Source organism: Anomalospiza imberbis, unplaced genomic scaffold (genome assembly GCF_031753505.1).
Source record: "Anomalospiza imberbis isolate Cuckoo-Finch-1a 21T00152 unplaced genomic scaffold, ASM3175350v1 scaffold_307, whole genome shotgun sequence".
NCBI classification, from domain to species: Eukaryota; Metazoa; Chordata; class Aves; order Passeriformes; family Viduidae; genus Anomalospiza; species Anomalospiza imberbis.
This window is the reverse complement of record NW_027099928.1, coordinates 52,073-65,606: the sequence shown is the minus strand read 5'-3', so window position 1 is coordinate 65,606 and position 13,534 is coordinate 52,073. Positions and strand designations below refer to the sequence as shown.

The window sequence follows — 13,534 nt, the reverse complement described above, 5'->3', positions numbered from 1 at the left end:
ACCCAGTAGAGGGGGATAGACAAATGCCCTAGCTGAGGAAGAGGGGAAACACATCCCCTGATCGACTTTTGTCTGTCACCATCACCTAAAAGCAACTAGACTAGGGTGGGCTGGGGCAAGTGGAGATGGAAGAGACAGAGAGCCCTGGTGCTGCCACCAGGGAAGGAGTGGGGACAGCTGTTGCTCTGGACTTCAGCAACAGACTCTGCACTCCACACTTCCTCACCCTTTGACCACCAGTTGTGCCACAGGGAAGAAGAAGGGACTGCTGTTGCTCTGGACTTCAGTGACAGACCCTGCATGCCTCCTTCCTTTCGGCCACCTGCAAGAGCTACAACAATGGGGGCGAGCTCCTTTCAGGACCCCTGCCCAGATGATCTTTTTAATAAAAGAGCTGAACATTAATAAAGGCATAAGCCCTGTTCATTTCAACCCCAACAGAAATTTAGAGAATTAAAACAGAAAAAAAGCCTGGTTGAGACACAGGTTCAACTACTGCAGCAGAGATTCCCCTATGCTTCACACCAACTGTTCTATTTTCATACGTTTTTTCTTGCCTGAGGGCTGCACCTATTCATGTGAAGTTCTTTCACTGTGGCTAGTTGAACAGAACCCATCCGGAGAGTGATGATCAACCGTGATTGTGTTCCCGGAGTTCGGTATTCAGATGTATCTCCCTGATGGTTCTGGATATCTCACTCTTGGGTGTCTTCATCATCCAGGCGTTCCTCGGACCACCTTGACGGATTATCCATCTTCAGGCTGGCCATGATTACTACTTTGCAAATGAAGCCCTCCCTCCTTTGTACAGGTGGTTTCAACCTGGTGTTGCAATCCCCATCTCTGGCTTGTGCATTTTATTTTTTCTTTCTTAAAAACTTTTATAAGAGTATATTTTAATAGTACATGACTGCATCAAATATGTGATCAATCTTATTTGCACAAATTATCATATACATACATGAGAGTCAGCAAAGGATCAGTGTCCATTCCCAGCTCCTTGAGGGGGGCACCGGCCATTCCCCACCCCTACACAAACTTCAGCTCCCATCACAGCTCTTCTGAGGTGGGCACCAGGGTCTCTGCCATGAGGACCAGAGGTACCTCCTACAGGGAAGGAAAAGAGACAGATCCATGTGGATTCCTCTGCAGACATCTCATTGAATGTCACCCTGGCCACTTCCTGAGCCATAAGGCCGCAGACCTTTCAGATACAGAAGTTTCAGATACAGAACTCTGTCCAGAGCTGCCAAGGAAAGGAGGGAGGGAGGGAGGGAGGGAGGGAGGGAGGGAGGGAGGGAAGCGATGGGATAATCACAGTCTTGGAGGCAGTGCCTGGGCTTGGTGTTGATAGCATTTTACAGACAGATAGCTGTGACTGTCTCTGGACATTAATTCTCATGCTCAGCCTATTATTTCAGATCTTTCTTGAAGTGGATTGGAGGCTTTGGGGGTGGTTCTTCCTCCCCCAAAGTGGTGGTCACTTCTTCCTCCCTGCTAGATCAGTCTTCATTTGACAGATCCTGCCTTTTCCTGTGCTGATGCTGTCTTTAGTTTGTTGGGTCTCCAGGGACTAGAAAAAGGATGTTAGTGCCAGAAAAGTGGTGCCCTAGCCCCGCATGGCCCCTTCCACAGTCACATCATGTTCTTGCTTCTTCACCAACAGTCCTTGGATGGTTCTCAGTGTTTGAGACATCTTTATCAGCCCCTTCTCTTCTGGGCTCCTCCTCACACCAATGATAAGCTGCTCCTAAGCGATCTTGGTGACAATTAATAAACAGATTTTTGAAAGTGTAACTAATTTAGAAAGTAAACCCTGACCCCTTTGTCTTCACCAAAGATCTGTAAGAGAGGACTGGGTTGGTGTAAAGCAAAATAGGCCTTCATATTGGATCACCGTCCTAGACTGAGAAGCAAGATGTTTTCTATTGCCATCTGTGTAGCAGTTGTCTTCTGGGCAGTTTTCCTTATCTCCTGTTAATGGGCCCATCAATGTCTTGCCACACGACTCAGACATAACTCCCTCCAGGAGCCATTTCTGTTTAACGGGTAATCAAGGACCCACCACATGACTAAGAATGACATCAGCCCATTGTGAGATGCTCTGCCCAGGGTAGGAGGAGCTAAGCATCCCCACATAGATATATTCTGGGGTTTGGGACAGAGAAGATAGCCTTCCCACAGGTTTCTAAGAGGAACAGCTTGGGGTTTTTCACTAGACCTTCAGAGGAAGACTACACCCTTCTACAGGACCACTGCTCCAACAGAACCACATCTGCCACTCCAGGAGGACTGCAGCCACTCCAATTTGGACTACTACCAACATGCTGACCAAAGGGGTGTCAGGTTGTATTCTGACTCTGTCAGTGGTTTTTCTTTTGTATTATTGCACTGATTTTGTTTTCCTTTTTACCTTTCCTAATAAATTGTATTTCTAACTTGGAGTCTCTCATTGGTTTTGCTTTCAAATCAGAACAATCACTTTAGAAGTTCCGCTGCACCATCCCTGCACCCTGGACTAAAAAATATTTCGCACCAAAAATCTAGCACTGCATTAGTATCTATGACATCCTGCCCCCAAAAGGATAACTACACATATTAATAATGAAAAATTAGGCCACTCCAATATTGCGTTAAACCTTACAGCGATTTAATAAAAGCATCCCAAAACTCTGACCCAAACAATAAGCCTTAATCTAACTCTAACCTACACAAACTGTAAGTCCTAGCCCTACTCCTAACCAAACCATAGCCCTAACCCTAACCACTAACCCCTAACTGTAACACAAACCCTTTCCTTTATTCTGCCCTTGGTGTCCGTGTTGGGGCCCTTGGCTGGGCTGGTGGTGTCCTGGTCATGCTACACCTCTGTGTAACCCAGGCATTGTCCAGGTGGACTGCTGTATTGCAGCAGGTGTTATGCAGGTGGAACTCAGGTGTTGTCCAGGTGTAACACCATGTAGGAGTGCATGAGCTGAGTGCTGTCCAGGTGTAATACATTTTACATCAGATGTTATCCATGAAATGAACAGGGCTTATGCCTTTATTAATGTTCAGCTCTTTTATTAAAAAGATCATCTGGGCAGGGGTCCTGAAAGGAGCTCGCCCCCATTGTTGTAGCTCTTGCAGGTGGCCGAAAGGAAGGAGGCATGCAGGGTCTGTCACTGAAGTCCAGAGCAACAGCAGTCCCTTCTTCTTCCCTGTGGCACAACTGGTGGTCAAAGGGTGAGGAAGTGTGGAGTGCAGAGTCTGTTGCTGAAGTCCAGAGCAACAGCTGTCCCCACTCCTTCCCTGGTGGCAGCACCAGGGCTCTCTGTCTCTTCCATCTCCACTTGCCCCAGCCCACCCTAGTCTAGTTGCTTTTAGGTGATGGTGACAGACAAAAGTCGATCAGGGGATGTGTTTCCCCTCTTCCTCAGCTAGGGCATTTGTCTATCCCCCTCTACTGGGTTTAGTTTTTTATTTAGCTGTGTCTTTACCCCCAAAAAATACTCCCATGATCCCAGGGGGTTTTCTTATTTGCATGTTAGTCCCAGAATGTCAGTGTGGTGGGGGGGAAGGCAGGTTACCTTTGGGTAGTTTAGAGAAAACAAACAGAACAATTAACTAAGTAACATTTAAATATCGGTAGCCACCAGTCATTCCAGTGTTGCCATGGGAACTAGGAAGGCCCTGCCTGCCTCTCTGGGAAACACCTGGAAACTTTGTTCATAACATCCAGATGTATCTATGCCACACCTCTTTGTGACTCAGGTGTGCGTCTGTCACACCCATGTACAACCCAGATATTGTCACCTCTCACTGACAATTTCCCTCCTCAGCTGATTCCGTCACCTTCATGGGAACTGGTGGGGATACGTACCCATTCCACACATGACATCTGTGTTGCTGCCCACATGCATCTGTGTACTCACATCTGACACAGGTGTTGCTCAGTGAGTGTTTATTGCTGTTTCCACCATAATGCAACCTCCCTGGGGGCACATCCTTCTGTGGGGGTGGGGTGAGGGCTGTTAGGCTAACCCCCTACCCCAAGTGTCCCAGGTGTCACCTGCTCATGACCCGCAGACATAGGCCTGCTCCTCTGTGATCCTTGGGGGCTTGGGGGATACTGAGAGGGTCTTGTGGGGTGGCAACAGACTCCTGGGGGCCTCAGGTGTCTTTGACAGGATGCCAGGAGTCTCGGAGGGTCCCTCAGTGGCCTCAAAGTGGTCAACACGGAAGGCCCAGCGTCCTGGGACCCCCAGGTTGCTGTGGTGGCTGAGGCTCTGCACTGCGGGTGTGCGTGACCCTGGCACATTGTAGTAGTGGACATCATCTCCGCTGTTGAACCCAGCCTGCAGGAGGGATGATGGAGGAACAGGGGCGGACATGAAGGGAGGGGAACAGGGGGATGGGAGAAGGTAGGGGGTAAATTTTGCCCAAATTTCCATTGAATTTTACTGAAAATGAGCTTCATTTCACCCCAAATCCACTTCATTCCCCCTAAAATACCTCTGGTTTCAGACCAAATCTCCCTGATTTCACTACAAATTCCCTTAATTCTGCCCCAAATTCCCTTAAATCCTACTTAAAATCCCCCTAATTTCACCCCAAATCCCTTTAATTACACACAAATCCCCTTAATTCCACTCCAAAATGCTTTCCCCCCATCAAGCCCATAATCCCTCCTAGCTGAGTGTCCCCCATCTCTTGGACTGTCCTCATCTGCACAGGAAGGTACCCATGCCCAGTGTCTCCTGTCCCTCTCTGTATCTCCACCTGTGCAGGGATGCCCCCTAGGCCAGTGTGTGGGTCCCCGTGGTTAGCAATGCCAGTTGTCCACTGCAAGTCTCCGTAGTTGAGCACGACAAAGCAGGTGACACCATCTGAGGCCAGCACAGCCTGGAAGGTGTTCACCTGCAGGGGGACATTGTCACCATGTTACTGTGACCCCCAGCTATGTCTCCATCCCTGTGTCCCCAAACCATTGGTGCCACCATGGTTAGGGACATCATGGTTGAAGGTCAAGATATTTGAGCCCCCCCACCTTGTTCCATATCCCACCTTGTCCGAGGCAGCCCCAAAATAGGCCACATGGTCCCAGGTGGCCACAAATGCCCAGGTAGGCTGTGGAGGCGGGTCCCCAGGTGGCACAGCAGGTGCCAGGTCCTGGGCCAGGCGTGCCAGCAGCTGGGGGTCCCGGCTCTGCCGGTAGAAGACATCCCCTCCCAGACGGATGTCCACATCAGCCCAGTACGGCGCCACAAACGGGCAGTGGCCTGGCAGCGGAAAGGGCTGGGGGGTGAACTCCGGGACCATTGTCCCGAAGGACACCACACCATTGTTGTTCACCTGCAGGCAAAGGTCACGCATGGGACACACCTGGGTGGCACCAACCACAGTGACCCCTCTACAGTGGTCCCAGGTACAGTGTCTCCAGTCATGGGGATCTCAACTATGGTGATCCCTGTCATGGTGGCCTCAACTGTGATGACCCCCCACCTCTAGTCAGTCACCGCAGAACCTCCCAGTATGGGCCTGGGAGCCTCAGTGTCACCCCAGAATCCACCAGTATGGACCTAGAACCCCAAAACCACCTGAGGGTCCCACAGGTGTCCCCAGTGTCTTCAGGGACCTCCACGGGTATCCCTGATGTCCCCAGGGGTCCCCACTCACCAACGCAGTCAAGGAGGAGGAGGAGGAGGAGGAAGAGGTGACATCAGCTCTGGTGGCTGCATCCAACTCATCACCCTCCCCTTGGTGTCACCTTCCACCTGTGTTACCCACCAAATGCCACTTCCCCCATGTCCCCCCAGTCACATGACCCACATAGAGTGAGCGGTAGGCATGCCCAAAGAAGGAGAAGTTTTCCTGCAGGAAGATCTCAGGGCTTGTCCCGTCATCCTCATGGTGGGTGGCCTCATCCCCCACGCCTGGTCCGAAGGGGTACAGGATCCTACCTGGGGACACACACCTGTAACACACCTGGGATACAGGTGGCACACAGGACACCACCTGGTGAACACACCCAGTGGCACCTGGGACCTCCCAGTGTGGAGTTGGGACCTTCCAATATGGGCCTGGGACTCCCCATATGTGTCAGGGACCCCCAGTGTCACCCCAGAACCTCCCAGTGTGGGCATAGGGCCTGCTGGTAGGGGACTGGGATGTCCCAGTATGGAGCTGGGACCTTCCAGTATGGGCCTGAGACCTCCTGGTGTGGGAGTGGGACCTCCCAGTATGGGCCTAGAATCCCCGGGATCACTCCAGAACCTCCCAGTATGGGACTGGCACCTCCCCACTATAAGCCTGGGACCCAAACTCACCCATGGATCCCACAGGGGTCCCCAATGTTCTCAGGGGTCCCCACTCCTCTGCGTGGCTGAGGAGGAGAAGGATGACAATGTGGGAGACCTTCATGTGTCCAGGCCTGGGGGAGTGTGAGGGGATCCCCTATCAACCTTGTGCCCACATCCCCTGTGACCCCTCCATCTTCCCCATGTCCCCAGTGCCCCCCTATTCCCCCATGCCCCTCCATGTCTCCCTCAATGTCCTCAGTGTCCCCAATGACCCCCCCATGTCCTCTTGTCCTTCCTATGTCCCTCATGCCCCCCCTCCATATCCCCATGTCCCCCATGTGCCCCATGTCTCACGTGTCCTCAGTGGTCTCCCATATTCTCCTGTGTCCAGCATGTCCCACATATGCCCCCATGTCCCATATGTCCCCAAGTCCCCCATGCCCACCAGTCCCCACTCACTGCACTCCCATGGTCCCAGTCTGTCCCAGTGCTGTGACTGGAGCCACTATATGCCCAGGGAGGGGACAGGTGAGGGGGTGGGGGATGACATTGGACACCCCCAGGTGGCACCTCCCAGGGCCCCAGGCAGTTCCGTCTCTGCCCAGACTGCAAATGGTGGGGATTGGAATGGACTGGGGGGTACACTGGGATGGGGGCTAGGATGTGCTGGGGGACACTGAGAAGGCTGGAGGGGACACTGGCAGGGGGGCACTGAGTGTGACTAGGATGCATTGGGAGGCACTGGGGGTTACTGGAACGTACTAGAAGTCACTGAGAATGTTGGAGGGGCACTGGGGAGGGAAACTGGGAGTTACTGAGATGCATTGGGAAGAATTAGGGAATGCTGGGATGTACTGGGAGACACTGCAAGGCTTAAATGGGCACTGGTGGGGGGGTCACTGAATGACACTAGGATGCAGGAGGAGGGACTTCGGGGGACTGGGAGAAACTGGGAGGGGTTTGGGAACACCATGGTGAATAGTGAGGGAAGACTGGAATGCACTGGGAGGGACTAGAGACAATGAGGGTATACTGGGGCCAGCTGAGGGAGGCTGGAAGAGACTGGGGGGTAGGGGGGGTGTTGTACTGGGAGAGATTGGGGATACCGGGAGGCACACTGCGGGGGTCTGGGGGGGGGGGCGGTACTGGCATGTACTGGGAGGAACTGGGGATACTGGTGAGGGGTCCCCTCCAGGTGTGCCGTAGCATACACTTCCCCAGGTAGAATCAGACATCCGGATCCCCCTCCCCTCACCAAACATCCGGGTCCCCCCCGGCCCTTCCCCCCCGTGGGACTCAGGTGTTGGGAAATATTGACCGACGGGGGGGGCGGGGGGAATGGGGGACACGGAACTGCCCGCGGCAGGACAGGGTGGGAACAGCCCTCCCCACCCCCCACTGCCCCCCAGCATATTCCCACATTCCTGTTTTCCCAGAATTCCCAGAATTTTATCCCAGATCACCAGCAAATGGCGTTTTGTCTCAGGTTTTATTCTGGGGACAAAAGCAGAGTTTTAGGACTTATAAAAATCCGGGTTTTCCGGATCTGAAGCTGTTTGAGGATGACGTCAGTGAAAGGCGCGGCCACCCAGGTGAAATGTCAATTTTCCACATCACTGGGTGGGAAGAAAGGCAAAATCGAGGTGGACTTTTTGGCAGTTTCCCCCAGTTTAGGGTTTTTTCCCCCCTTTTCTGGACTGGTTATGCCCATTTTTGAACTCTTTCCCCTATGTTGTTGGTCTCTTTCCTCAATTTGAGGGGCTCTTCCTCCCTTTTATTCACTTTTCCCTTGTTTTGGACTCTTTTTTCTCCCCTTTTCTTGTGCTTCTCTCCCACTCTTCTTCCCCCCTTTGTGGGGCATTCTTTCCCCCGTTTCTGGTGTATCTCTTTCCCCCTAGTTTTTGTGCTCTTCCTCACTTTTTAATATTCTTTTTCCCTATTTTTGGACTTGTTTTCGACTCTTTTTTCTCCCCTTTTCTTGTGCTTCTCCCACTCTTCTTCCCCCCTTTGTGGGGCATTCTTTCCCCCGTTTCTGGTGTATCTCTTTCCCCCTAGTTTTTGTGCTCTTCCTCACTTTTTAATATTCTTTTTCCCTATTTTTGGGTCCTTCACTCATTTTTGGTGTCTTTTCCCATCTTTGAGTTTTTATTCTCATTTGGGGGGTTCTTTTGACTTTTTTCCCCCTCTTTTCTCCTTTTCTGATCTCTTTCCACTTGTCTCAGTTCTTTTCATCTGCTGGCTCCTTTCCTCATTTACAGGTCTCTTTTCCCATCTTTTGGGGTTATTCCCACACCTCCCCCCCTCCGCCCCCGTGCTCTTGCTCCTTTTTTGGTCTCTTTTCCTGAATTTTGGGGTTCTTTCCCCAGTTTTGGATCTTCCCCCTCATTTTGGTCTCCTTTCCCATCTTTTCAGGGCTCTTTTCTACCTTTTGGGGAACTCCTTTTCCCCTTTTTGGTCTCTTTTCCATCTTTTGGGCCTTCTTTCCCCTTTTGGGGGGATCCTTTCCCTCTTTTTTAGGCAATTTTTCTCCCCTTTTTTTGGCACTCTTCCCCCTAGTGCCACTCCCAAGATACCCAAATCCCCCCAATCCCCCCTCCCCCAGTCTCCCTGTGGTGTCACCCACCTGGGTGATGTCAGGTGCCCGCCAGGCCTCGGCCAGTGCCTGCACATCACTCACCACTGTCCCATCGGGCCCTTGCAGGGTGTTGCCAGCGGCACCATCATAGTTTTGTAGTTACCGCAGAGGCCACAGACCATCGCCCACACTTCCCTGGGCACGTCCACTGTCACCCCTGCAGCACACAGTTCCACCAGCATATTCGGCTGATGTGGAGGGTCGTGTGCATCTCTATGATGGTCAACGGTCCCAGGAACTCAGCAGGCAGAGGGGTGGGCTGTTGAGCTGGACAACACCAAATTAAGGGAAAAAAGGGGATTTGGGGTGATACAGGGATGAAGGGTAGTTGGAGGAATCTGGGTGGAAAAGAGGGAGTTTGTGGAAAAGTGATGGGATGAATCAAGGCATGGTGTGGGTAGGACAAGGGACAACCCATGTAGGTGCTTCTCTGACATGAAATTGGGAGAAGAAAGAGCAATTTTGGTCAAAAGTATGGGGTGAATCAATTTATGGATGTTTCTTAGCCTCTCACACAGGTATTTCGCTGGCAGGAAACTATGAGCAGAATAGAGCAATTTGGGGCAAAATTAAGGTAAGAACATCCTGTGGTACAGGGGGGATGGGACAACCCATGTGGACTCTTACCAGGTCTGAAATTAGGAAAAAAATATCAATTTTTTTTTATTATTAAAATGAAGGTCAGAAGGACGTTTAGGGTGACAACATGCAGTGGTGACAACATTTTTGGGTATGGGCCAGGGTGATGACAACTTACCCAGACCTTCCTGTTTCTCCACATGGTGATGAGGCCGTGAGGGGGTGAAGAGGTGACTGCTGGCTGGTCCCCAATGTCCCTGACATCCCCCAGCAGCCAGAACCACACACAGTCCCAACGGCCATATATGCTGGCCACCACATAGATGCCAGTGGCCAGAGTGGACCCAGTGATGCCATCAAGGGTGACGAAGCGGGTGGCAGGGGACAGGGCGCAACACCCCAAGCGTGTGATGCAGGTGTGGGTGCTGTCACGGAGGGCGCAGGTGTGGCCTAAGGGACAAGTGAAGGGGTGGCACTGGAGGCCCCTGGGTCCCCGGCAGGTGCAGGATTTGGAGCAGTCAGAGGTCAGGATGGTCTCAGTGATCTGTTTTCCCTGGATAAAATGTGGAAAGTGTGTAAAAGTGGCCTAAAATGGCCAAAAAATGGAGATGATGATGTTGTGAGGTCTTTTGGGAGGGAGGAAGGGGCCCATGGTTCCCCTATCCCCTATGTGTCTCCATATCCCCAGTGGGTGCCCATGGGGACCTCCAGCATGTCCCCAGCATATGACGATGTCTCCACACATGTCCCCCATGGGGGGCACAGTGGGGGGACTGGGACCTGCTGGGGGACAGTGGGAACACTGGTGAAGATACAGGCAGATACTGGGACATGCTGGGAGACACTGGGAAGGACACTACGTTCCCCCACTGAGAAACTGGGATGCATTGGGAGGCACTGTGGAGGGAACAGAAACAAATTGGGGGGGAATGGGAACACTGTGGGGGAAACTGGGGGAGGACTCGAGTACCCTGTGAGGGACACTGGACAATACAGGGAATACCATGGGAGACTGGAGGGGAGGAGAGACCCTGAGCCTTCTCACTGAAGAGAGACCCTGGGGTAGAGGGGGATCCACTGGGGGATGTGTTTGGGGGAAGTGGGACACACGGGGAGAAATGGTGACATGGAGGATGCTGGGGTGTACACTGGGAGACACACTGAAGGGATCTGGGATCACCATGGGGAGATTGGAAGGAGCTAGGGCTGGAACTGGGCAGCACTGGGGCCACACCCACCTGGAAGTAGAGTCCCTGGTGGAGGCAGCCACAGGTCTCCGGGGGGACACAGCAGGCCCCATTGAACAGCAGCCCCTCGGTGCACTGACACCCCTCAAAGCACTGGTCACTGCAGGGTGGGGGGGGGGGGGGGGGCTGACACGTGCACAGGTGTGCTCACAGGTGCAGGCACACAACAGGTAGTGGCTCTTGTAGGGGGCAGGTGAGAGCTGGGAAAGGGAGGGAAGAAACAGTAGGGGTCAATGGGGGGCAGTGGGGCTACTGGGGGGGTCATCTGGCATCAATAGGTGTCTCTTGGGATCAATGCCATCCCATCTTTGGGGTGGGTGGTCCAATGGGGCTCCCATTTAGGGACAGGGGTGGCCTCACTGTTTGCACAGAGTTCCACCAGGGAACACAGGCTTCCCGTTTTGGGGGAGTTCCCTTTGAGGGTGTGATTTGGGCATTTCCCAGATGGGGGCTTAGCAATGCAGATATGCAGGAATGAGACCCTGCTCCATTCCACTCCCCCAGACCTCCAAATTCCCACCCCCACCAAAATTTCCACTCCCTGCAGAATTCCTCTCCCCACAAAAATCCTGACCCATGAATTCCCATCCTCCCAAAACTTCACCACCCCAAATTCCCAACTCCAAACTTCCTGTCACCTCAAATACCCAAATCCCCCCAAAATTCCCAACTCCTCCATGTACTCACAGCAACCCATGGCCTCCCGACATTCCTGGAGCACGCATCTGGCTGCCTGGCACATGGCTGCGTAGCCCTGAAAGCCCAGGCAGGGGTCTCCACTCCCCCACACACCTGGCACTTGCAGGTCACCAGGAACATGTGGGCAGCACTGCCCTGTGACACCCTGCAAAGGGTCCCTTGGGGTCAACGAGCACCGTGCACCACCTCGCCTGGGCTGGGGAGCAGCTGGGGGCAGGTGTCAGGCGGGTGCAGTTTGGGGGGGAGCTGCCCAGAGCCCCCCCGTCGGGGTCGTCGTCATTGGGGGTCCTCGTTAAAGTTGCTGCAGAGGTCCCAGGGGCAGCAGGATGGGGGGGGTGGCCAAGTATCTTTTTGCCCCCAAAACTAGGGCTTGCACCCCCAAGTCCCCAGGGCCTCCACTCAACCGTCACCTCCCTGTCCACCACCACGGTCACCCCATGCGTCCTCGCCACCACCATCACCCGCACCTACATGTCCTCCTGCTCCAAGGCCACTGTGATAGGCTGCAGCTCTTCTTCAGGCTCACCCCTCTCCAACTCCTGCAGCAGGAGGGTGCAGGACCCCGCAAAATTCTCCACGTGCCCATCAAAGTTGCTGTAAGCCCCTGCTCCTAAAACCTGGCACTGTCTGCAGGTGCAGGGGTGGCACCCCAGTACCCCATTCTGCACTGTGCATTCCTCATCACTGGAGCAGCCTGGAGTGCGGTGACACTGCAGCCCCCCATTTTCAGAGCAGATGCAGTGCTCAGTGCAGGGGGACTCAAAGTAAAACTGCACTCCTCAAGGGTAGTAGTGGCCCTCCAAAACACAGTCACACTGGGGGAGGGGCACATAGTGATCCCCGCTCTGGAAAATTCTGGGCTCATAGAAACAACCTTCAAAGCATGTGGAGGCTTTAGAGCAGTCCTGCGGTCCAGCTTTGCCTTGGCAGATGGAGGGGCAGGGGGGACTGCAGAGCTCATAATGCTGGTTTGGGGGGCACACAGGGCCTGTCAGGAATGGAGAAGGGTTGGGAACATCAAAACCCCCACAAAAACTCCCTTCAAAGCCTCAAAACCCTAATGGATACCCCAAATTCCCATGGATATCCCAAAACTCCCTTGTCTGAACCCTAGAATTCTTCATCCAGGCTTCCCCTTGTGCAGACCCCAAATCCCCCATGGACACCCCAAAACTCCCTGTGTAGACTCCAAAACCCCCACTGACACCCTAAAGCTCCACATGGAGACCCAAAAACCCCTGGGAACACCTCAAACCTGCCATGGAAACCCCAAAGCCCCCACAGACAGCCCCCACCTCCCTTCCCCCTGCCAGACACCCCAAATACCTCCATGGAAAGCCCAAAACTCCTTGCCTAACCCCTGTGTCCCTCTCTGCCTTCCAAAACCCCCCCGGATTCTCCCAAGTCCTCCCATACTGCAGAAGGCAGCCATTTTCCACAGCCGCCCGGCAGCGCCCTGGCTCTGACATCCAGCAACATAGGCAGCAAAGGCCTGGCACATGGTGTCCTAGTGTCTCCCGTACAGGCAGGTGTCAAAGAGACAGTCATCCAGGTAAGGGGCGGGGTTGATTATGTTGTGGCAGGTGGCAAAAAGCCCCTGTTTCTTCCCCAGCAGCCTCCAGTGCTTGTCCCCTCAGTAAGCACATTTCTAGGCATCGCTGCACACCTGGCAGCCCTCACTGCACCCAACTGAGCATCCAGGGACATTGCTGACTGTCGCCCTGATTTCTTAGGATTTTCTAAAGCCTTCTGAATTTACATTCTTGTAGAGAACTTTCTCACACAACTTTCTGTAAAAAACCTATTGTTTTGCATTCTTTCATAGAGGCGGAGAAATTTGATAGACTGGTAGTTTGTCCAGTGTCGTTGGAGAGGTGGCACGTTCACCTTCCAATCCACTGGCACCTTTTGAGAACTATAAATGATTGGAGTCAGAAAAAATAAATTAGTCTCTTCATGGTGACCAAAGCTGTGGTGCGTCGTTTTTCCTTGTGTCCTCTGGTGACAGCTGACCTTCCAGCTGTCCCCCATGTGGGTCTCGTCAGCATGGTGGCCATCGCAGGTGACAAAGTCGTGGTGGGGGTCACCATTGG

The 13,534-nt window shown here is 53.2% G+C and overlaps 1 protein-coding gene across 2 annotated transcripts; it reads right to left on the bottom strand.

Moving 5' to 3' along the window:
* Positions 1 to 3,947: 3,947 nt before the first annotated feature.
* LOC137466575 (sushi, nidogen and EGF-like domain-containing protein 1) lies at positions 3,948 to 6,887 on the bottom strand. 2 transcript variants are annotated; one of them, XM_068178279.1, is made up of 6 exons: positions 6,741 to 6,887; positions 6,309 to 6,412; positions 5,812 to 5,942; positions 5,047 to 5,334; positions 4,762 to 4,899; positions 3,948 to 4,337 (listed from the first exon to the last, which is right to left on the bottom strand). In XM_068178279.1, the coding sequence occupies exons 1-6, from the start codon at positions 6,749 to 6,751 to the stop codon at positions 4,056 to 4,058; spliced, it is 954 nt and encodes a 317-aa protein (XP_068034380.1). In that variant the 5' UTR covers positions 6,752 to 6,887; the 3' UTR covers positions 3,948 to 4,055. The 2 variants fall into 2 exon arrangements, with proteins under 2 accessions (XP_068034380.1, XP_068034379.1); XM_068178278.1 differs by lacking the exon at positions 6,741 to 6,887 and having other exon boundaries at positions 5,808 to 5,942; positions 6,309 to 6,437.
* Positions 6,888 to 13,534: the final 6,647 nt, after the last annotated feature.

What these genes read in the sequence shown, in the direction of transcription:
- LOC137466575 (XM_068178279.1), bottom strand. An exon ending in GACCCCTGTGGGATCCATGG is followed by an intron (nt 5,943 to 6,308) that starts GTGAGTTTGGGT and finishes GTGTGTCCCCAG; the next exon opens with GTAGGATCCTGTACCCCTTC. An exon ending in TAGGGGGCATCCCTGCACAG is followed by an intron (nt 4,338 to 4,761) that starts GTGGAGATACAG and finishes TCCCTCCTGCAG; the next exon opens with GCTGGGTTCAACAGCGGAGA.